This window comes from Micropterus salmoides, unplaced genomic scaffold (genome assembly GCF_014851395.1).
Source record: "Micropterus salmoides isolate LMB-PRFRI ecotype aquatic unplaced genomic scaffold, ASM1485139v1 Ms_hic_scaffold_22, whole genome shotgun sequence".
In the NCBI taxonomy this organism is placed as follows: Eukaryota; Metazoa; Chordata; class Actinopteri; order Centrarchiformes; family Centrarchidae; genus Micropterus; species Micropterus salmoides.
The window spans coordinates 24,665,457-24,691,054 of record NW_024041373.1 but is presented as its reverse complement, the minus strand read 5'-3'; the positions used below and the strand labels follow the sequence as shown (position 1 = coordinate 24,691,054).

The window sequence follows — 25,598 nt, the reverse complement described above, 5'->3', positions numbered from 1 at the left end:
ACATTAGATGAAAGACTTCTCCTTTGCCTCTTTTAGTAACTTGGTATCATATTTGCACAGTTAACTTGTCACCACACTGTGTCCATGTATCCATCACTCCTGTCGGTGCGTTTGATTAAGATGACAGTTCTGTACTTTCTTGCTCACGCAGACTTCATTATTACTTCCCTCTTTGAGAGTTCCATTTGTGTTTAGTATTTAATGTATGTATTTACCACTCAAAAGTACACTACATTGGAAACCTGCAGCCCCATCAAGAGAGCAGACATGAGGATAATTGATCAAAACCGTGGTCTGTGTACACATGTCTGTATGTGTGTGTGTGTTTATGCTTGTGTGCCTTTGCACTCCGGTGTGTTATTTTTACATATTTTCCACTCTATTAGTTCTGTTGATTGCACTGCTATGAAATTGCATGTTACAGTTCTAATGCCATTACATGTGATGCATATTTAAACACAACTCCTTCTTCGCTATCTCTCTCTCTCCCATTCTCTCTCACTCTTTTTTTTTTTTTTCTCTTCCTGCCTCCTCTCCGACCCTCCCCACTGTTCTTCCAGAGACTACAAGTCGCTCAACCCTCAGGATATTAAAGAAAACAACAAAAAGGTAAGAGGCAGCCACCGCTGGGTCCTTCACACCACTTAGCTCCCTCCCATCCACATCTCCATTTGGCCTTATTTAGAGATCTGCCATTAATCCCTGGATGTAGTGTGTATGTTTGTTTGATGGGGGATGGTGGAAACACACATGGAGTCAGGCAAACGCGTGTACTCACAAATCACACACATACGCCATAACCAGACTGTTATAATGACAGTGTTCCTTAGACGTTCCCCCTGCTGTGATGTGCGTACTTGGCCATGTGTGCCCAAAGCATAACTTAGTCACCTGGCAGAGGTGAGATGTTATCTTAACTCAGCTGCCTGCTGGGAGCAGACTGAATTGCCTCTGCTTTGTGTGTGTTGATGTTGGTGTGTATATGAAAAGAACATATTTGTCTTGTGTTGATTAGACTGCTTTGTGTATGAGTGTAAAAGAGTGTGCAGGAAAAAGGGGTATGCATGTGTTTATTGGTGAGTATCTATGCTATTACTGACTCTTTGGTTTCATTCCTGTCCTCTCCTAACAAATACAAACCACACATATGCACTCACTCCTAAAGCTCAACTGAATAACCCATTCACACCTATTTTCCTCGTTGCCCTATGTCATCATATCTGCACATTTACAATTTGAGGTGCACACTCTGTCCCTCTGGCTCTTGGCGTGCACGTTTACTTTTTCCGTACACACTTGCAAAACACACAAATGCACACTGCTGTTTTTCCCTTTCACTCTGTTACTACACACTCAGACACGTATATACACACAGACGCCCTGTCCCCTCTTTGGCCCCCGAGGGCTACACAGAACGATATGCGTCGGGTTCCTGCAGCTTGATTTCCTCTTCTCATACACACTCTGGCTCAGCGATAACCTCTGGTGGCCCTGTTAGGCATGAATGCTACCCTGTTGACAATAACCACAGTGGAGGGAGAGGGAGAGACCCAATCCCATATCTGCTAACTGCCCCTCACCCCCCTCCAGGTGCTCAAGTAGCCCTGAAGAAATTGGTTAGATATAAGAAATATGGGAATATGCCGTAGAAGGTGATACCTGGTGAATAGACGAACACTGTACCCAGCGTGCTGCAACCAGCTTCTCTGTAAAGATCTACACCAGCTGCTGATACATTTGGCCAAGTTGTTCCTTTGCAGTGCACAGAGGTGACACAGGTAGATATTGGCTAAGTGTCATCTCCTGCCAAAATGCTCATAGTAGCCCTCAAGAATCTGGGTATATAGTACGTATATAAGCAACATTGGGGATGTGCCAAACAAGGTGTTAGCTAGTAAATGTAAGTCTCGTTCTTGTTGAATGGGGACAAGTTGTGCAGGGCCAGTTTCTTTTTCCTTTCCAGAGATATCCGTCGATCCATAAAGTATATAATATAATTTTTTCAATGTGTAAAATGTGTCCTTGTACTACATTTACACCAGCGAAAACATTTCATAGAAACATTTAACCCTACCACTTTTCAATGTTTCGTGAAGAGAACCATGTATTTTGTGAAATGTTAAATAAGGAGAACATCAAAAAGCTGCTCATGTCACATGTTCTTTTTATTGGTCTAACACCAGAAATAATTTTGCCATTCAGTTTCCCATTTTATGGCGCACAGTTGGAGCATGCACAGCAGGGACAACATTTGAGAACAGGTAAAGAACAAAGACCTGAGATAAGCACACATTATCAGTTCATAAAGTTAGCAACCAGTGAAGTGGCTGATTATTATTAATTTGTCAAAATCTAAATAAATATTAGCAGCATTTTGTGCTTGACAAGGTTTTTCCAGGTTGTAAAGAATCAGACATTTACAGTGTGCGCCACTTTATGTTGGTTCCGAGATTTATTTCCATGTACAGTGATAATAAAGTCTGCACGTAAACTGATTTGCGCTGTATAGGAGATGTGAAGTCTGCTGGCTTTTATATTATGGACGCTGATGGTATGTTTCCAGCAGTGTGACATACAGTAATTGTAAATGATTGCACTTGGTGTTGTAGGTGACTGTGATTGTGAAAGCCAAGTGGGTTCAGGGAAAAAGAAGTAATGCATCGTGTGGTTTCATGTAGCACCCTGAAGGTGTTGAACAAGAGAAGGGTGTTCGTGATATTACCTTCAAGAAAAGAGAAACCATTCACACCAGGCAGAGGCTAGGACCGGATAGTGTGGCAGGTTAAGGAGCCCAAAGAGCAAGTAAGAAAAAATTACTAAAGAAGGAAAAACGAGAGAAAGAGGAATAAAGGATGAAATTAAATGTTTAAAATCAAAACGTGTGAAGAACAGAATGAAAGATAATTATGAAAAGAGACTTCTTCCCCATCCACCCATCCACAATGTTTTATAGGCTACATAAGGAGTTATTAGGATGTATAGAATTTATTGAATGGACAGCAGAAATAGAAATGTATAGAAATGACAACTATCTTTGCTTTTCATGGCTAGTTGATAGACATGCCCCCTCCTCCTTTCACAGTCTATCTGTGAAGAGTGATTGCAATGAGCTCAGACTGTGCTGAATTATGACAGATAAGGACAATCAATATTGGGGGTGGGTAGGAAAAAAAGAGAGAGAAGTGAATATTTAGAACATTTACAGCCTTTGAAATGATCCATTATCATCCATTATGTGTGTGTGCTTGTCCGTGGATGATCGTGAGTGTGTCCACATGTTCATCATGTCCGTTTGCAGAGTTTGCGTGTTGAGATCACCTGAGTATTTGGACCGCTTGCTCCTCCGTCTTGTCTGGTGTGTGTGTGTAATGAGGCCAAGGAGAAGTCATTTGTCATGCCATCTGATAGTGTAGCACCAAGCACTAGGCTAAAGCTCCCTGAGCACAACCGTGAGGGGTTGGGCCAAGGGGAGGGGGAGCTGATGATTGACAACGATAGATAGCTGTCAGTCACAGAGAGGGAGGGGAGGTGGGAGCAGGGAGCAGCGGCCTGGGGCAGGCGACGGTGACATTTAGTCCAGACAAAAAAGCTCTGTCAGTTGGATGATGGAAAGTGAGAAAATTAGATATTTTCCAAAATACATAGTGGACAAAAATGTTGCTCTCATCCGTCCATGTTGATGAATACACAAGATTATTTCTATGACAGGCTTGTTTCAAAAGTTGTTAATCAAGCATTAGGGCTGGCTGAGTCCATTATAATTTTAAATACTATTTGATATGGATATACATCACAATATGGGGAATGTTACAATTACATATAAAATAACTAGTGCTGGGCAATAATTACAATTTTTAATCTCGATTAATCACATAGTTATGCGCAAAATTGAATAATGAATTCTAAAGTAGTGTATTGCACACTTTTAATTTAAATGTACTGCTATATACACAAAAGTGCAATAACATGTGGTTTACAAACACTTCAAACAAATAAGGTGCTTTTTACCAGCAGTATTCCCTTTACACAGTAGCAATAAAATATCTCAACTTAAACATTAATGTAATCAGATTAAATAGTAAACCAAATTTGCCACTGCCAGGGCACTATCTTTTATCTAGCTTGTTCAAACAAGTCCAGTTTTCTTTCCAGTTTTTTTCTAAACAGGTATCAGCAGAAATATTTTACTTGTATCAGAGAGCAGCAGAATCGGTCTATGTTCAGTCACTAGTTTCTCTGTTAGAGTGAGGTGAAGTGGTCAAGGTGTAGCGACAAGCGGGTGCTTTCCGTTAAACTGTCACGATTGTGCTCGCCTCAACTCTGTCGAAGTTGAATTGTCTTGAACTTTTTGTACGCGACACGCAGCACAAATCATTGGAAGAGAGACTGATCCTCGCTGTTTGTGAGTTTCCAGAATCTATTTGTGTTTACTAAAGAGGACATCAACAGGACGGACTTCGCATGGCAGAGCATCCCCGCAAAAGTAGACGTAGGGTTATTAGGTAAATTTATGTAGCCTATAATTTTAATTTAAGTTAAATAGGCTACAGCTGTGTAGCGCACAGAAGCCGTTGCCGTGGTTACACTCAATAGAGCTCCTGCCATACCCTGCGGTACGGTGTAGCTATGCGCTCCTGTTTTGGCGATCTTTGGATAGGGGGGAAAAGGGTCATTACCCATTGTGTGTTACCTGATAGATTTTCAATAACTGTAGTTTAAAGGCATAAATCTAGTGATATTCTATATTTTTATTATTGTCATCAAATCCCACAGAAAGACCAAAGCCAACAATGAATTGATCCTACTAACAAATATTTTCTTTGTAGCCAAAGCCAAATATATCTTATTACTCCGTGCCAAAGAACTCCATTGTTGTTCTTTTTAATGGTTTACGTTTTTAGTCAGAGCCAACAAGCATGGGGCCGAGTGCCACAGACAGTATAGGGAAGTGAGAAAGTATTGAGAGAGATTAACCCATTGTTGATTTTTGGTGTTTTCATGAGATTTGTTGACAATAACAGATATAGAATATTGCCAGGCTTATCCTTTTAACTGCAGTAGGCACAAACTGTAGGCTACCAGCACAGAAAACAATTCACCTAAAAGAAACGGGTCTTCCCTCAGTAGTCACCAGTGTTTCAGAATGATATGATCCACGCTCGTCAAGCTATAAGAGAAGATATAGAAAGAATAAATCATGACACTGAGGTCAAAAAGACTGTAGCGCATGTCAAGACCAACATCGACCCTGAAACAAAACCCAGCTCGAGAGCCTCCCTCCCTGCTTCCTCCTCATACAGCTCTCACGTTCTCCTACTCTCGCTCTTTTCTCTTTCATTCTTTCATTCTGTCCCTATTGAGCTGCAAGTTGTCGCTCTCTTTCACAGCCTACCCTGGGCGAGAGGGGAACAATGTAAGCACACTTTGCTCCCCTGAATACTTGTTAGAAACCCAATCAGGCCCTCTTATTCCCCATATTCCTTTTCTTTCTTTTCTCGCTTTCTTTTTTCTTTTACACTCCCTGCCAGTGGAAGGGGGGGGGGGGGGACTTAAACAGGCTCGCTGTAAAGGCAAACTCCTCTCTGTTCTCCCGTTTCTTTTTTCCCGCCGTCAGTTCTTTCTTCCTGCCTTGTCTCTGCAAGCACAAACACATACTTTGCATCAATAGAAAGGGACAAAAAAGGTGAGAGTGAAAGAGACTCCTCCTGACAAAAGACATCATAATTGATTGTAAACGTAGAAACATCTCTCAGTTAAACCACCTTCTTTTACGCCATTTATCACTTTATATTCTCGTGACACCAGTTGTCTCTCTCATAGGAACAAATACAGTAGGAGAAATAAGGTGTACAACTTTAAGAAGGGTTTTCCGATCTGTGTCCACATCCTTGTTCCCTTTCCACATAATAAACACTCAATAGATAACTCGGTAATGTGTAATATATTCAGATCTAACACAGGATTGTGCCATCATTGACAGGTGTAGTGTTGCTCAAAGCTAGACTTACACAAGGGGTTAACATCCATAGATGCACTTTCTTTCATTCCATGTGGTAGACAGTGATAAGTTGTGTAAGTGTGTGCTACTGAAAAGCAGATTCTTCTGCATACTTGTAGAAGCACATAAGCAACCTATGCTGACTAGTAGGAGTTGTTGTGGTTCCCACATGGGATCTCTGTAGTTGTTGTGCTCCAACTTGTACTTAAATGTTTTGAGGAAGCTCAAGTTAGCTATGGCAGTTTGTGCTGGAACCTCTTAATGCAGAACTATAAATCCAAGTTAACTTTTCACATTTATCAAAGGCAAAGCATTACATTATGGGATTTTTATCAAAAATGTGTCTATGTGGTGCTGACACTTCTGTTTTTGTTCCATTGTGGGAACTTGTAGGGCACTATTTAGTGCATAAAATTTGATATAAAATGGAAGAAACATAATATGGTGCACTAGTTAGCAAATATGGAGTGACACAGCGCACGCAGTCAGAAGCTTTCATAGAAGCTACAGTTGAGGTACCCCTGAGCAAAGTGCTCAGCCTGTCCTTTAAGTGATACCCACTGAGAAACTTCAACTTTGAGACAGTAGTTTTACAAGACAGCTCTCAGATATATATTGGATGAATGCAAAGCACGGACTTAATTGTAAATCATGCATGCTCAATAGACCTCTTCTTAGGATAAATAAAGGTAAGAAAATGTGGAGGAGGGAAAAAGAGAAGGACTTATGTTGAAGCAGGACAGGGCTGAACAGAGTAAGCAGGCTCTTCAAAACAATCCCTGGGGTAAATAAAGGTTAAAAAACACTGTGAAGGGTTTGGAAGTCAGAGAGGGAGACGGAGAGAAAGAGGGAGAGATTGATAGACTGGGAAGATCTACGGAGGCAGTGAAACAAACGAGCGCTGCAACAGGTTGGAATTAGATCAACACTATCAAGCAGGCCAGATACAAGCTGTGATACCTGGGAGAGATGGATGGGGAGGATATGTGTGTGCGCGCAGGAATGGAGGTAGTGTCTGTGTGTGTGTGCTGTTAATCTATTTATTTACCTGTCATTGGCTGCGATAATGGTTTTCATCCCTTCTCTGTCTCTGTGTCTCAGTCTATCTGGTGATGGGGGATTGGGTTTCGTGTGTCGCTTGATAATCAAACCTGTATTTTCTCATCAGACTCTAATCAGACCAATTACACGCGTGACGGAGAGCGTGGGCAGGTTGATGTAGGGGAGCGATAAGGACACATACACACACTTTGGGATTAAGCGCTCTGTCTATGGGTATCTACGTCTCTTATCGAGGACAACCATCCCTGACATGACCTGTCAGCAGTCATGCCAAAGGTGTCTCTCACCCACAAACACACATGGATCATGCATGCAATGCACCAAAAATGGCCTCTGACCAGATTTCGCCCTTCCAACCATCTCAATCCTTGTTGTAATGTGGCATAATCTTTCCTTTATTCAATATTTTCTTCAAACAGTGAACCCCGCCCTCCCCCCAAATCTGCTGGGAAGACACTGGTTGTGTCAGTGACAGTGACAGTGGTTTTGTGGTGATGTATGAATCTGTAATTGAAAGTTTGTTCACTTTTGTTTCTTTTTTTGCAGGCATATGATGGCTTCGCAAGCCTGGGTATCTCCCGTCTCCTGGAACCATCAGACATGGTGCTGCTGGCCATTCCTGACAAACTAACAGTAATGACCTACCTGTATCAGATCCGGGCCCACTTCTCCGGTGAGGAACTCAATGTGGTGCAAATAGAGGCCAACAGCAATCGCAGCACCTACAAGGTGGGCGACTTTGAAACTGATACAAACGCCTCTATAGATCAGGACAAGTTCTATGCTGAACTCAACGACGTGCAACACCACCAGGCTAACTCTGAGCCTGTTGAATCTGCTGGTGGTGAATCTAACGGCACTAAAGGCGCTAAGGAAGAGGAGATGGAGCCGGGCTGGAAGGCTGAAGTAGGAGCGGTCAGCTTGCCAGCAGCAGGGCCTTTACAGTCCTGCCCTCCTGTCCCATCACTACACACAGCATTCAACACCTCAGCAACAGACTCGACCCACGTGGCACCACCAAGCTCCGAGGACAGGGGTAATCTGCTCAAAGCCAACACTTTAGACCTTAGCGAGTTACCACAGAGAGTGGAGAGAGAGCTGGAGAAGGAAAGAAAGCAGAAGGATGAGGTAGGAGAGGAAAGAAGGGGTGGAAGTACTGAACCAGGGTCTCCCACCAGGAGAGGGGCCTCCTCCTCCCCACCCCACCAGAAACTGGGCTTCTCCTATAACAGGGATGCTGACCTCCTCAAGAAGAAGAGGGCCAGCCTGCGTCACTCGGATTCCGAGCCTGCCTCAGACACCAGCTCCCCTCCAGTCAACCACACAGACTTGCATCCCAAACAGGTAAACACTCAGACGAATAACAGCATTAAAGTAAACACACACTGCACTGAACAAAAGGTGCGACAACATATTTATTCAAAAACATATTTTTATGGATATTCCTAAAATAAAGAAGACTCAGATTCCCTACTGTCTCTTCAAATGCACCATCATTTCTTTTACTTTGTGCTTTCAATTTGTAAGAGCTGACATCAGTATTTTAACATGCTGAATAATGTTTATTTCTTTTGTTTGATGAAGCACTCGATTTTGATAAATGAGAACACATTAGCCTCACTAATTGCTGGGATGTAGAAATATTCTCAGTGTTCATCCAGTGTTTTGAGAATAATTTGAAAAACGTGTCCTTTTGAGGATCAGTAGGAGATACATTAAACGACAGCTAATTACAAATCCTGTACCTTAAACAACCTCTGGATCAGTCTGCATGATGTAGTCTAATTCACGTCTTGCTACTTAAGTCAGGTATTAAGATTCTGACGGCGTTTACCTGCTGGTACCCGTCTCACCCCTAAATGGATTGTTCAGGTTTTTATCCATGCACCCTGGCTTTGATTGAAACTTTCACAGCTACATCAGTCATAAGACAGAGGATGCGGTGAACATTCATTCCCTTCTGGCACTCGCTAAGCTTCAAATCCCGACCTCATTGATGCCATTGCAGAGATGACCGTACTGAAATTCTCCCGTTCTGCATTAGATGTTGTCGTCATCTGTCTCCTTGCTGAGAGCCAGACGCATTGGGGCCGGGCCCTTAACATGTGGCGACTATAGAAGGCACCTCGGAGAACCCCCTGCTTTGACATTTCATTATATTTTTCATTATATTTCTCATCCCTTCAGTTGATGGCAGTTGGCGCTGTGACTGCTCAGGCGTGGCGACGCTTTGCGCAGAGCACACCTCATCTCGTCTCACACACGCAGTGGCACGCGCGTGCGTACATAGTCACACACAACACACATTGAATACATTGCTGCCTGCATTGGTTAACCTCAGATTACCGCTTCCTGTTTACAAGTCGAAAGGTCACGGGCTAGGCAGGGGGGCAACGGGGGGGTTATGGCAGCTATGACACCCCATTTTGATCTGCTGTTATCTAGTTAGCGGGATGCATCCTCACCTGCACCCAGGCCAGATTTGACTTGTTGAAGGGATAAACATGTTTCAGCGTTATAAACGGCTTGGTTGTAATGTTCCTCTGTCTAAGCCAAATGCAAAGGCTCTGTTTGCCCTGTTTGCACCTCCTTATAATACAGCCAGGATTACCTTGCAGATAAAATTCTAAGCTAGGTGTGCATTTTGCTTTCTTTTCAAAGCCGTCATGCTCTCTACTCCACTGGACCCAGACAGGGCTATGAGCCCAGCTTGTAGGCTGGCTCTATAATGCCAAAGTCCCGGCCCTGTATAGCATGGGGGATATAATACCCTGCTCCTACATTAGGGTCTGCTTGTTATAATTATTTTCTACCTCCACCTGCTTACTGTACCAGGAAGTAATGTGAAATCTGCGTTTGTGAAACCTTGCTACTCTAGGTGAAAATGGCAGTGTTCATATTCTTGGCATATCCCTCGTTTAGGCATCATATTTTGATAAAATTACACATATTCAGTTAATTTGTTAAGAATCATATTAGAAACATTGCCATCTAAATAATATTATTTGTTGCATTGTGTTGTCAAAATACTTGATTTAGAACCTGTAGACCGTAGAGTTATTTAGGTATTTAGTGTATTTGGCTACACACCTGTAGATAATGTTGTTTTGTCTTTCATAGGAGCAAACACCTGCCCTGGTCTCAAGTCCCCCTGCTGAGAAGGTGAGAAAAATTCTGAAGAGAGTGTGAGTGTACACATGTGAAATAAATATACTCATATTTTCATATTAGCACAGTAAAAAACAGACTTTTCCCACGATTCACTTGTTAAAAACATTGTGCGAGAGTCTACAAACATTAATTTCTTGCATCCAGCTTGAGGCTGCAGGATATGTTTTACTTTGGAAAAGGGAGCTTTATTGGAAATGAACTGTACCCAGTCCTTGTTATAGTCATCAGCTTTGTTTTATGTCCTCACACTCTTTGCTGCTGCACACAGAGGGTGCTGTCTCGTCAGGAGGAGCTGAAAGAGAGAGCCAGACTCCTCCTGGAACAAGCCCGCAGAGATGCTGCAATGAAGGCTGGCAACAAGAACATCCCCAACTCAGCTTCCCCTGCACCAAATAGGGCCACAAACGCTTGCGATGTAAGTCAAAGTTTTGTGTGTGTGGACTATTCTGGGATTTTAACTGTTGACATTGCTCCCTTTGATACTGTAAGGGAGGTCAGTTCTGTGGTAATTTTAAGACGCGACATGTAGAAATAGAATCAGACCGGAGTCACAGCTGAGGAAGATATAAAAGTCTCTACATGAGGCTTAGTTCTGTTCAGCCTGGCTTCAGGTTTCTGAGGAGGGGGCAGGTCGGTCTGACCTCTTCTGTGTGCAGTAAGTAAAGGCTGCCCTGTGTTTGAGTTGTCTGTCCCTGCCTCTTTGCTCCGTGCACTGAAGTGTTGTACAGCATCCCCTCAGCGTGCAGCTAATAGTGACCACCAGCCTCTTTCAACACCCTCATGTCACTTCTACAGTTCTCTATTCGACGCTCACTACACTTGCAACAACCTGGAAAAGCCTGTCCAGACTGTCTCATCCTCTGGTAGTCCACTTTGTTGAACACTTTATAAAAAGGCTTTGAGAAGGAAAGAAGACTTTTCCTTATTAACTTCTGCTCAGACTCTCTTATGGGCTGCCAAACGTCACAACCTGTACATGTCAGTTACCCAAATGTGGATGGACTCCCTCTCTCCCTCTTCTCACTTTAAACATTTTTCTTTTAGTTTCTCCCGTTGGTCATCTTGACTCTGCACAATTTTTATGACATCCCAACCAAATTTGCTGCCCCCTCAACTTCCCCCGAACACCGAGTAAATGTTGTACACAAACACCTGTCAGCAAAAGTACATTCATAGTAAAGGGGGTGAGAATTGCTGTACCGAAGCAAACTACACTAGAGAAGACGTGAGGGAATTTGCCAGCTCTGAACCGAGCACGCTCCACTGAACATAATATACTGGGGGGTGGGAGGGGCACGCTGAGGGACCAGGAGTTACCCCGGGAAAGCACTGTGGTCAAATCCTCAGTGACATTTCCAAATGTTTCACAGAACGGAAAGGGGGGTAAGAAGAAAATATGGTCTTGTGAGAATTGTGACAACGGATTTGAAGGAAAAATGAAATAAATACCCTTTGGTAATGAAATATCTAAAAGGCAGCAGCCGCATGCCCCTGCATTTGCTGCCTGAATCCTTAAAGAGATATATGCCCTTGAATTAGATGGTTTTTAGAGAGAGAGGGAGTGTGTGTGTGTGTGTGTGTGTGTGTGTGTGTGTATGTGGTTGCGCCTGTACAAGTGTATTGTGTGTGTGTGTAGGCATGCAAATGTGTGCGTTCAGTGTCTGTGTGCAGGCCACAGGAATAACCATTTCTGCATAATCTGAGAAAATAAATGAGGAACTTCCAAGGACTGGTGGCGTTAAAAGTCTTCAGAGGAAGAAAGCAAATTAAAAGAGTTTTTCAAAGCTGTTGCAGTGCCGATATATTTCCTCAGCGACAAAAAAAAGGTCCTCTTCTGTCCCTTGTTGTGCGCCAAGATGGCTGACTTCACTTAGATTAGCTCCTTAAAGTAGCCAGACCCAACCTTCCTCTCTTTCTCTCTCCCCTCTCCTCCTCCTGATTTCCTTACTCATTTCCAAGGACAATTGGTTAATAACCCCGTCTCACACACACTCACACAAACACACACACACACACACACACACACAAACACAAACACACACTGTTCTCATGCATGAGGGAAGGAGGTGAAGGAGGAGGAGCAAGAGGGAGATATTGAATTGTTTACACTTTTTTTAATAGAAAACATTGATCAAAGGAATACGACTGGCCTTGAGGCCAATGTGCTGATAATTGTTAGTGATTCAGATTAGATTACTTGATGTCTTGTTTTGATTAGCGCGCGCGCGTGTGTGTCCCCATGTTATCTGCTGGAGAGGCCCAAGCCTTTCCCATTTAACTCTAAGTAGGTGCTTTGCGGTTTAGCATGCATAAGGTATAATTTAATTCAATTAAAGCAGGCTTCGTTCTTCCAGGGAAGTGGCTAATGTAGAGGCAACAGAATGATTTGGGCAGAGGGAGAGGAGGGGGCTGCATTAGCTGTTTTGGGGGTGTAGCATTCAAAGCCCAAATTACAAATTAGAAACTTATATCTAGTCAGAGCTGTAGAAGTCATGATTTGTATGTGACAGTGAAATTCTATATAGAGCTGAAATGATTACTCAATAAGTCAAAAATATATTGAAATGAAGTCGTTAGTTGCAGCAGTGATTCTCCAAACGGAAAAGGAAATTTTTATTTTTTAATTGAGAGGAGTTAGGTTACAGGGAGTCACCTTTTGGGTCAGCATAAGGTGAATCAGAACTTCACATTAAATACAAAACTTTTCCAAAACTCTCCTGAACAATAACGCAGGATATAATGCACTTGTGATAACACAGATTGCAGAGGTGAGTGTTAGGATAATAATTCTATTATTTTTTCTTACAACATCTACATACACTGAACAAAATTATAAATGCAACACTTTTGTATTTGCCCCCTTTCATCATGAGCTGAACTCAAAGATCTAAGACTTTCTCTATGTACACAAAAGGCCTAATTCTCTTAAATATTGTTCACAAATCTGTGTTAGTGAGCACTTCTCCTTTGCCGAGATAATCCATCCACCTCACAGGTGTGGCATATTAAGATGCTGATGGGTATTTCACAGGTGTGCCATAGGCTGGCCACAATAAAAGGCCTCTCGAAATCAGCTATTTTTTGTTTTATAATATTGGTAATCCAAGAAGTGAGGCTTTTTTCTACCATTGCAGCGTATTCTAAATGCTCACACTAAATGTAATTAATCAAAAACATATACAAATACAAATGTATGACTACATTAGTAATAACACATCAGATCAATTCAATTTCACTTTTATAGCAGCAGTCTATAACAGATGTTATAGAGTAGATCTAAACTGTAATCTTCATAATATTACAAAGAGTTATGCATGTCTGCCATTGGAGAGAGAGTGTGTGCGTGTGTGTGCATGTAGCCCCGTTCTCTTGACCTATGTTCTCCCTCCTGCCATCCCTAATTGTAGCCCACAGTGACTAGTTCTTTCATCTAAGGTCACAGGTTCAGTTTTCTCTCTTTGTCTCCCGCCCTGTCTTCTCAGTCACTTTCTCTCTGTGACACTCTCTCCCTTTTTTCGTGTCCGTCCGTTTTTCTTTTTTACTTCTCTTGTCTTTTTGTCTGTCCTTCTTTCTGCCTGTCTTTTGTGTTTCTCTGCCACATCTTGTCTTCCTGTTCTCTCCAAATTGTCTCGCTGTCTGTCCTACCTTCTGGTCTTTGATGAACAAGCAGTACTACTAATAGTTTTGAGCCCACTTCCTCCTCCTCCTCCTCCTCATAGGTGGCCTTCACAACATATCAGTAGTCACAGTGCAGATGTCTTGTAATGTTGTAATGTCACCACCCCCTACCAACACAGCAGCCAGATGGGTAATGAATGAGCTTTCTTAAAAATATCTAGGACAAAGATGTTATTCTCAAATCTTATCCTCATTGCAGACATCCCAGTTTTGTATTTGTCTGTCTTTTGCTCTTTTAGTCTTTCCCACTTTTATTATTTTAATGGAGAAGTGTGTGTGTGTGTGTGTGTGTGTGTGTGTGTCTGTGTCTGTGTCTGTGTCTATTCGCTTCAGGTCTTCTCATCCATTAGCAGATGAGAACAGTAATTTCACACCAGTTTGGCCAGGCTAATTATCAGGATCCACACTAGGTTTGGGAGAAGTGTATGTATGTGTGTTTATGTGGTCACACAAGCATTATGCTACTGTGTGTGTGTTTGCAGAACTGTAAAGCAAAAATGTGTGTGTGCAGTTATATAGCACCTGTGCACTTTTGCATTCTTTTGAGCGTGCATGTGCTGTGGTATGTGGTTAAGAGTGCACGCAAATGCCTTGGTGTTTTCCAGGTAAGAGAGTTCCCCTGCTCACTGACTCGTTGTGATTCCTATAATTGGGTCCTGTTTGATTTTTGCCGACCAGCACCCCAGCCACCTCCTCCTTCGCCTTCTCCTCTCAGGAGTGGAGGGGACTCCTGGGTCTCTGCTGTTGTGACCTGTGGGTGTTGTCATCTGCTCCCATCTGCTGTCTGCCCTCTGATCCTGACTTGACTGCATTCATGTGCTCATTTTCTCCTCTGTGCTCCCTCTTTTTTTCTTCTTTTCTTTCTTTCATTTTATGGCACTCTGTGGCCAAAACAAAGCCCTCTGGCTGAACCTTGGCATTGCTAAATGTCCCAAAAAATGAGAAAAACACACATGGTTAGTCTGATTGTGGAAAAAAATGTTTGCTTGTCAAAGGCATATCATAACAGGCCACTTGTTAGCTGGCTGTTGGCCCAACTAGCCAAACACTTGACAAGTGAAAAGGTGAACTTTGTGAACTTTTGAAAGGTACCATGCCTTACCAGGCACATTTAGGCAGCTAACTTGTCACAACAGAGACACAGGATCTTATGTCAGTGTTGAGAGTTGGGAATACTTGCTAACAGTGGCTTGTTCTCACTATTATAACTACATTTGAGTTTAATTTAATCCCAAAGCTCACATTATTTACTCAAATTGCAACTGAGAAGGCATTTTGTTTGCAACAAATACCACACCACTGAGTATACTTACTCCTTATACCTACAATAAATTTATCTAATCTAACATAAGCCTGTAATCATTTGATAATCTTACAACTCCTGAATACAAATGCTCTAATTGCAGAATATTTGTGTATTAAAAAAAGCTTTAAAGCCACAATTTGACCATTGAAAAGGCCACCAGTGAAGGGCTGTTCTTGCTGCAAAACTAGAAGAAAATGTCTATTTTGAAAATGCAAATATGGCCTTGTGCACTCTCCTTTTTTGTCCACACTTTGTCCTTTACTCCCCTCCTCCCATCTCTCCTTTTCAACTTTCTCCCAGCAGTAATAGTTTTTCTCCAGGTCTCATTTTAATGTGGCCGCTGTCCCTTTCTTCTCTCAGCTCTCCCTTTTTTTTTCTCATCTCATCTTCCTCCTCCTTCTTAAACCCCCGCCTTGCTCCTTTTCTCTTGTTCTCTCTCTTCTTTTTGAAGAATCTGCCCTTAATGAAACTAAATAGTTTGGTGGGCAGTTTCTTTGGACTGTGTGTGTGTGCTTGTGTTGGAGTGTGAGGGTATGTGTCGTGGCTGAATTGGCTGGAGTGGAGATCAAAGGCAGTCTTTAAATTGTGTGTGTGCGTGCGTGTGTGTTAACGAGCAAGAGAAAGACAGCTCTCTCAATTGCATCGCAAGAGCTGATCAAGCCATCAGAGAGGAAAGCTGTAATACACACACACTTACATACCTCTCCTGAACACATGTACCTCTCTTTCTTTCTCTCTTCTCTCTTTGTCAAGTTTTCACATGCCTCATGTTCACGTTTGACCAAGTGGAAATGCCAAATGTTTTTCACGTCCACCCTATTGCCCTGGTCTCTCTCTCTTTTCCCTAAAGCCGCTTTGAATGGGAAAAAGATATGAAGGATGAAGTCCTCAAACGAGGGAATATTTAATTCTCATTGCATATGAAATTACAGTAATCCAACCACTTTATTAAGTACCTAAATAATTTGTTTCAGCTTGAATGTAGTGTTTTAAATTGCTCTTACTTATTAATCCACATGTGTGCACTTGTGAGATAGAGTTTAGCATTTATTTGACATTTAAATGTGTTCACAAGTGTATGCTTGTGTGTGTGTGTGTACATTTGATAGCCATGATATTTTGGCTTCTTAATGTCGTTTTGTTAATGTGAGACTTTACATATCTTTGATTTTACTGGTTGGCCTTTTCAACTAAGTAGTCCCAAAACTTTACTCACGAAGTCAAATGTCCATGTTGTGTAGTTGTATTTTTGTTCCCACTACATCTGAAGAACATCAGGAAAAATTGACAGATAAGAGATGCCATTTTTGTGCTTTAATACATAACAAAATATATACAAATGGAGTTATATTTGTCTTGCTCTCTATTCAGGAAATTGTCTACAAAACGTCCAAAGTCCTGTTGACACATGTGACTACCAGGACTTGCCTGCGGCCTGAATGAATGCTATTCACACTTTGTAGCTGTCTTTTTATTTTTATTTTTGTTTGCGAGCCAACAGTGTTGAGTTCTGAAAACTAGTTCCTGGGCCATCAGAAAATGGGGCCAGGAACTTCTGCCATGAACCAAAGTTGTTACTAGATTCCTGCGACTGAGATGAAATGATTGTTTATGGAAAACCTCCTGTAGTCAAAATGGGGCTAGTTAAAACATTAATACTCAAATATTTGGAAATATTACCTAAGAATTTATACATATATATTTTAAATATCTCTGTTGCTGACAGATTTATCTTCAAAAGTTGCAACAGTTCTTGGTCTCAGTCTAGATTATTCTGATTTAATTTACAGTAGCCATATTGCACCTAACTATCAACAATGTCAGTGTGCTTTTTTAAAAGGGGGGTCGACCTTACTTGAAGTGAAGCCCTTTAGACACACTGACTGCCTCTTCTGGTTGTAAAGGATCTTGTACAGTTACAGGTTACCTGTGTTTTCCTGTGACCCACTGAGTTCAGCTCATGTTCTGTGTCTCTTTCTTTCTACCTCTCTCCTTTTCTCTCTTCCGCGCTCTCTCTCACATGTAATTATCCTGTCTGTTTAAAGGGCAAAACCTTCCCATCTTACTTGCCTGTCAAAGTGACGAGCTCCTCTGACTTTTGTGTTTGTGTTGAGTCTCCGTGGTCCACTCTACCTGTTCTACCTGTCCTGCTGTACAAGTGCAGTCGTTAAGCACACACACAAAACTGTTCATTCAAAGGTGAAACCACAGTTAAACAATGTCAGCTTTATATTTCACACACCTTCGTTCTGAGAATTCATCAAGATTTGTTTTATTCTTACAAATAATACAAACAATATTCTCTTTAAAATACACGCTATTGGAAGTATTTGCACTGTGCCTTTTACATGTGCACCCACATGTTGCAGCAGCAGCAATGTCAAAATCACATAATTTTTTCAGTATGCAAGATGACCAGTGCCATGGCTATAAATAACACAATATGGCCTTAGCTAGATTGATGAACTTTACTTGAATACACACAGAATACTAAACAGGAAATCACATACAAGACATTACAAAACACAAACAATGACACATTAAAAATACATCAGAACAACATAATGAAAAGCAACCACTTTATTTATGACCCTTTTATGATCCCTTTTTTAAACTTGAATTTATTTAACACACATACATCACAAACATAATATTGGCGCACATACACAGTCATAATAATTTACACATATAGTGTATAAACTAAAGCTTGATTTCACAGCCACAAACCACAGCAACACCTCAGCCCAAAAAACACACACACTGTCCAACCATTCAAACACACACACATGCATGTATTCACGGACACACCGGTACACAGCCCACACTTCCACACCACTTCCACGCTGACATCTCACAGATTTATATTTATGAACATATAACACACACACGCACACAGACACACACACACACAGACCCCTATCATGGGCACGCACCCGTCGAATCATAATTAGGCCGTGTCCTGGTTCTTTGATAGCCATGTACAGTGGCTCTTCTTTAATTCTTTATCAAATGCATTGATCGCTGTGGGCCTCGCATGCTCATTGATCCGCGCACTCTGTCTGGAGCCAGCCGATAAGCCCCCCACCCCACCCCCCTCTCTCTCTCTAACCAAAATCTGAGCACTAAAGGGTTTTGAAAGTAATATACTGCTAAATCTGGTATGTTATATTTTAAAATTTGCTTATATTGTTGTTGAATCAATTAATTAATACACTGTGGTATAATTACAGTAAAAAATTAATAATAATAATTAAGCCAATTGGAAACCTGCAGTGCTTTTCACATTGAAGACCACATTTCCCATAAACCCCATTGCTTCTTGCCACAAAGAATATGTTGCTGTTCATTCATCTCCCTCACTTTATTATAACAACAAAGATAATCTTTCGTAATTAATATTGTTTTAGATTTGGACTTGTTTGCTGCTGTGACTCAATCAACTTATAATCAGTGCAGTGGAAGTGCGGTCAACTACAACAGCTTCTTATGAGATCCTATAGCAACAGAAACTCTTTAATTGGTCAAAAATGTCTTAATATAATGATAAGTCTCTGCTATGGTAAGCAGGACGCTAGTTTGGGATCTTTGGCGCTTAATTCTCTGATATATTAATGTAATTTTCTGGTTTTCAGAGAGAGACATCATGGTGGTATGGTTTTAGAAAACCTGTTATGTTCAAGTGTTTTTTTGTATTGGACAAATTGTAATATTATAAGCAGGGTTTTTCCTGCATAGAGAAATTTTTAGCGAGCGCCAAAGGAAAATCCTCAGCGCCAAAATGAATTGAAAAAAAGCCAAAAACCTTTCTAATCCTCTGTCAATGTGTTTTAATAGCCATTTATCAAACAACTGTTGAGCACGCAGCACATAAAGTTAAATATGTCTTGTCTTCCAGCAGGCAACTCTCCTCTCATCCACAGCCGCTGTATTTTACACATGCAGCTGGCACTAGATTTGTAAACCAGCTGCTGCGTTGGTTTAACTCATAGACTGTATGTTCTAACTGCGCCTGAACACTCTGTTACGAAGCTCGCGCTAATGACTTCCTGTTATTTCTCACAATATTAAAGTCGTTTATGCTCGAATGTGCTGGTATTCACTGGTACTGTCACTTTTACATTTTACTCTTTGGCGTACCGGCACCGGTTCTCTCCTCTGCCCTCTCTAAATCAGGTTCTCTGGGCACTACGTGACACTCACCTGTCTGCTAATCTCTGCAGGGAAATCGGAGCCTTTCATGCAGCCGTGTGTATAGAGGCTCGGGAAAAGTCACTTTTTGTTAACCAACCAATCACAGCCTTTAGTAGGCGGACCATTAAAAAAAGGTTGAGGCTCTACAGAAATGTTTAACTTGTCGTTCTGTATGCACAGTTTTTATTTTTGACATAATTTGCATAAAGAAATGAGAGACTGACCACCATGTAGAGCAATTTTCTGGCACAGTAATTTAGTGATTGAAAACAACCCACAGAAACGGCTGTTTTGTCCAACTGGAATTAATAGTAGGCTACTAATGGTAAGCTATAGTAGCCTGTACTATTATGTGAAATTATAATGAATACACAAACATTAGCACTAATTAAACCTTAACCCAAGTGGTATAGGCTAATATCAGGAAATGGTTTTATTTGTGACACAGCTAATGAACTATCTGTAGGCAGATTATCCAAATATCTATATATATATTTATTTTGTTTATGGTCAGAAATTACAAGAAAATGTATAGATTTCGGTCATTAGGTAAGTCATTGCCTTTACTGAACGCATACCCATCCTGCTTACTGTCGCGCAAAGTCACCCCTCAAAGGCCCATTCTGAGCCAGGAAAACCCCTGATAAGTATAAGAAGTTGTGTGAATTCATTTAAAGTACAGTTAAAAACAACCCATATACATAAAGCAGGTAGGGTAGCTGTTTACTGTGTGTTTGTTGTTGTGTTAGGATGGCTTTGAATGAGTTCTACCTGCATCGTGTCTGGATCATCATTCTGGCATTTGAAACAATGTTTTTGAGTGTGTGATTACACAGCTATGTGAATGGTTTTGTGTGTGTATTGTGTAGCTCTTTAGCACGTGTGTGTGTGTGTGTGTGCCTGGACAAGATAGAGACCTAAAGCACCTCTTGACTGTGAATTAGCCTGTCATGACAAATGTCTGGAACTGCATGACTGGCTGCCAGACTGGCTGGCTATCTGGGAGGTTGGCAAACTCTTTCAGATAGTGATTGTGAGTGCATCCCTGTGTGTATGCGTATGTGTGTTTGTGTGGCATCACTCTGTGCCCACGCCAGGTCTCTGTACATGACCAGTGGTGCGTGTCCGCCCTCCCTCTTTCTCCTTGCCCACAAAAAGAGCAACCAAGGCGACAACCTGCTCCCCCTGCTCCAAAAGAGCTTCCAGTGCGGAGAGGGGTCCTCACCCCGACGCCAAGCCCACAGAGGAGCCCTCTGTCTCAGTCTTGCACTCAACCGTTTAGCCTCTCTTCCCCTGGAGGTTCCCAGCAGTCAATGGAAGACACAGTACACGATTGTTCTTGCTGTCGCCATTTAAAGAAGAAAAGTCTCTTCTCCTCCTAAGTCTCCATTCTTGAAGTATTGCTACCCACTGACCACCAGCTGACACGCTTTCTCTCCTCCTTTTTTCATCCTGGCTTTGATCATGTAAGCTGTTTGGGTTTGTGCATTCAGAGCGGCGTCCCCATGGTTTTTACATCCACTGGTTGTTAGTGTCCTGTGTTGCCAAATAAAATGGCTGTGTGTTTATTTTGTTACGCATGATATCCATCGTCACTTTCCAAGTTGGAGTAAGCCAGTGTGATAGCCACTAGCATAATGTCCACTAGATGGCATTTCATCACCACTTGGTCAACAAGTCTCCTATATCGTGTTCCTACCGAACAATGATTTATAATTGGGATGTCAGTCAATGTACGGTGACAGACATCAGATCTCAATAGGGCCGTAAGTACCCAAAAGGATAGAGCGACAATGATTAGTTGATTAATCGACTACTCTTCAACTATTAAAATAATTGCCAACTATTTTGATATTCGAGTAATTTTTCTAAGAAACATTTATATATTATTCCAGCTTCTTAAATGTGAATATTTTCTGGTTTCTTTCCTCTTCTATGACGGTAAACTGAATATATATGGGATGTGGACAAAACAAGACATTTGAGGACATCATCTTGGGCTTTGGAAAACACTAATCAACGTTTCTCACCATTTTCTGACATTTTATAGAACTAATCGATTAATCATGAAAATAGTCAACAGATTAATCGATAATGATAATAATCGTTAGTTGCAGCCCTGCAAAATGATGAATGGAAGATTGTAGATTGTCCAACTCCTTTCAAACAAGATTTTTTTCCATAGTGGTCCAAGTTTATTTTGCACTTTCAAAGTGTATAAGAAGCTTGTCTTGTTCATTTGGATCATGGATGTGTCGTTTGCTTTATAATAAACAAAATGTAAATTCGGCCTCAAGTTCTCCCTTCAGTTACTTTAGCAGAGGTCTAGTTCAATATTTCAATAGTTCAATATTTGCTTCCTTAGTGATACATGTACAAAGGATATCACCATAAAATATCACATGCACACAAGTATGCTATACTCAGAAAGATTTGATCCTAGATAAGGTCACATATTGGCCTTTACACAACAAAAACCTCTCCTCTCCTCGTCTCTCGTTCCAAACACATTCACATATTTTCTAATCAGTGGCTCTGTAGCTGACCGAGCTAGGCCCTAGTCAAATGCATTTTTCTATAGCGTTAATCCTAGCCTCTGGATAGGCAAAGTCAATTTCCCATTTCCTGTCTCCAAAATGGCCGACAACAATAATGCAGTGGGATGTTTTGTAGTGTGTTGTGGCCCTAGCCGTATGTGTGTGTATAGTGTATATATACACATAAGTATATACACACACAGGCATACTTAAATTGGTAGTTGTATCCATATCTGTAAAGGCCAGATTGGATATCAGAACCAGTCCATAGCCAGAAGGCCATCAGTGGCATTACTGGTATCATATTACATTTATAAAAGCAGAGAGACTCCTGCATAGAAAACACAGTAAGAAAGAAGGAAGTGAGAATGGAAAGAAAAAAATATGAAAGAAAACAACACAGCGGGTATAAAGAGCAAACAGAATAAATGTTTAACTCATGACAAACTGCAACAATCTAGTGATACTATTGCAGGCATTTGACTCTGTCAGCTATAAGAAACGTCAGCAGAACATTCAAAACAAGTTCTGCCAACTATTATTTGAATTTAAAAGAAGAGACAAATTGACTCCAGAGACCTCTGCAATTGATCTCAGAGTCTCCCAAATAAAATCCTTCACCTTCTCACTGGAGATCATTCCTACAAGGTATTTCAAAGAGGTATTTCAGTCTGTCATATTAGAATCGATTGATTAGATTTTAGGATATACTGTTTTTATCCCCTTGATGTTTTTATGAATGATAGTAGTGTTATAAGTAGTCTGTCTTATGGTGTTCCGCAGGAGTCAGTCTTAGGTCTTCTGTTGTTTTCCATTTACTCCCTGTTCCCAGTTCACATAAATGTGAAAACAAATTGAACTTTCACTGTTTCCCTGATAATACTTAGCTATTTTATTGGTTGTAGTCTTGTAATCCTGGTTTTGTTTATTGGAAGTTATAGATATCACAGAATGTCCTATCCTATTTGACCCCCAATGTTCTATAAGCCTCCGAAAATAAAGCCTTGGAGCTCTTTCTGTTTCTACAGGTAATCTAGTTGTGAGAGCGTGACCTTTGAGTATCAGTCATGTTTGTGAAATCTTATGGACAACAATTGATTTAGTAGTTAAAATCTTTTAAATGTCTTTTTTACTAGTGTGTTTCCAGGTTTAAGGATACCAACTCCGATTTTCTTTTCAAATTAGAAATCATAATTCACTGCCTTGTTGTCTGGAACGGTGTTTGAATGAGAGCCGGGAAGGAAGTGTTGTTATGCTTGACACTCACTACTTTTCCACAAGCATTAAAAACACCTTTTCTCCTCATGCTCCCCTCCTCACTCTTTATCTGTCTGTCTTTCTCTCTGCCACTGTCTCTCTTTCTCCTTATCAGTTTCTCTCTAAGGTGTGTTCCCTTCTCCCTGTGGGCATCCCCTTGGGCGCTCTCACACACACATACACACACACACATACATAGACGGAGTGCATTAGGGTTGCTGTCATTTACAATACAGCCCCATTGTCCCAACCCAACAATGGCTACAAACAAACAATTGACATGGAAATGGAGAGATGTAGCTCATTAGCGGGCGCTGCTTGTTTTGTTAATGGATAAATGGGTGGCTTCAATAGGCCAGCCCTAAAACCCCTACCTCAATATGGAGAAGCCTGATTAACAGGAAACCACAGGGAGGGAGAACAGTGACAGGGAAATGCAGCTTCACTGTCCCTTGGGTCGTATGTGGTTGTGTATGTTTGGGAGAGAGGGAGGTGCAAGGTGGAGTTTTAGAGTGTGTAGGTGTTTGTGCTTTGGTTGAGTTGTGTAAGACGAGTGTGTTCCTGTGAGTGCAAGGTGGAGTTTGTGTTAGCGTGCCTCTTAACTTCTGTTGTTTTTGTCACAGGGGCTTAAATCATGCAGGCAGGATTCAAAACAGTATTTATTTTTTTTATCCCCACCGAGGTCTCATCCAGAATTGACTTCAACGGTGAATTACTCTTCAGCTGCCTCAACTCCAGTTTTAAAAATATCACGACTCAACAGCTTCAATACGTTTTGAATCAGTATGCTCTCTCATACCTTTGCCCCATCTGCTTTTCAGAGCAGCTTTGAATTATTTATGTTTCCTTCTGTTGCTTTTATCATCTTTTGTGTTCCTTATTTTCTAGAAATCACATTGTTGTCAAAACTTCTGATCATTTGTGTATTTCTGCCTGCTTACTGTCTGTACTTCCTGCCTGTGCATTGAGCGTGGGTTTGTGTGTGCCTAGCTGGGTTGTCATCAGTTAAGTGTTTGTCAGTTGACATCATCAAGGTTTTCCTGTTTGCTCTGTAAGTGTGTGTGTCCGTGTGTGTGGTGGCCTGTGCTATCAGTAGGATCAGATTGGATCGGCCTGAAAATGGCATTTCTGCCATTACTCTGATGGTGACGGCTCAATACTGTATGTCTAGTGCCAAGATGGTGTGTGTGTGTGTGTGTGTGTGTGTGTGTGTGTGTGTGTCTATCTATACATTCCTAACTCCATAATGCACAAAGATGTCTATACATCTATCTATTTTGATAACAAAACTTCTTATGTGTTTTGTAGTAGTTGGTGTGTGTGTGTGAAGGTTTTATTGTGTTGTATGCGAGTATGTTAATAAATATAGTGTAGGGCTGAACAATTAATTGCATTTGCGATATTATCGCGATGTAATAAAACAAGACTTTCTTATCACAAAGGCTGCGATTACACTCTGGTCACATGACACCCAAGCAGAAAGCAGTCTGCAGACGAAGTTGATTCTTCGTTTGCACGTTACGCTGTACCTTGCCTTCTTGTTGCACAATGGCCTAAAGCTTGACAGAAGCTGACACTACATAAATTTCAGCGTCACACAGGGAATGAAAGAAGCACACGGCACCCACGTGTAACGTGGTGATGGTAGTGGGTGAAATCGTTGGGCCATCCGCGGCTTTGACGGACAGGAAAAATGCACAACAGAAAGACACGTGCAGTAAGGTAAGGGTATTGTGGCGTTTGGCGCCCGTGTCACATACACACAGCCACCTGTCGGCTCAGAAAATATCTGTGAAATGGCGTTTCAAACCAAACTCACAAGTCCGAAAGAGGGTCTGGTCTGTCCTGAGTTACAGCCAGTGCGCTGCTCACCAGCCTCGGATGCTGCGGGGGAAGTCCGGTGTTGGAGAATTACTAAGCTTGTCTATTAAATACGAGAGGCGGCAGTTGGTTTTATTTTTGTTGGCCTCAAATTGAACCTCAAACTGAGTATTTTTTGTTTGCTTACTGGGATACAAAAAGATGGACTCCTAGGAGATTTGAACTGAGATAAGGACGCATTAATTGGTGGTTGAACTGTGGGTTTTGTATTGAGCGCTTACTGTGTAACACACTGTGGTGAGTTAGTTTTTCTTGTGGTCTGTAGATAGGCCAACCTGATGATATTATTTAATGCTTGACTCAAATTATCTTTCTCATATTATTATAATTTGATATATCTTCTCCACCATTGCTCATAATAATAATTCTACCTAATTCATCATAACACAAGAAAGAACAGTGTAGTTCTATCTATCTAAAATTGTGTTGGTCATAGTATAAACTGATTTACCGCTTGTCCATTTTGAATAGTATAGAAGATAAAGAGTTAAAAAAAATTAATTGTATCAAATAGCTT

General features: G+C 41.3%; 1 protein-coding gene across 6 annotated transcripts in view; it reads left to right on the top strand.

Annotated features, from left to right (window-relative positions):
• Nucleotides 1-25,598, top strand: part of ehbp1 (EH domain binding protein 1) — a 153,354-nt gene that overhangs the window by 75,251 nt on the left and 52,505 nt on the right. For all 6 annotated transcript variants that reach the window (XM_038736974.1, XM_038736979.1, XM_038736977.1 and 3 more), the window contains 4 exons: nt 561-609; nt 7,607-8,404; nt 10,181-10,222; nt 10,500-10,646. In XM_038736974.1, the coding sequence (XP_038592902.1) occupies nt 561-609; nt 7,607-8,404; nt 10,181-10,222; nt 10,500-10,646 (1,036 nt within the window). The remainder of the gene's footprint in view (nt 1-560; nt 610-7,606; nt 8,405-10,180; nt 10,223-10,499; nt 10,647-25,598) is intronic.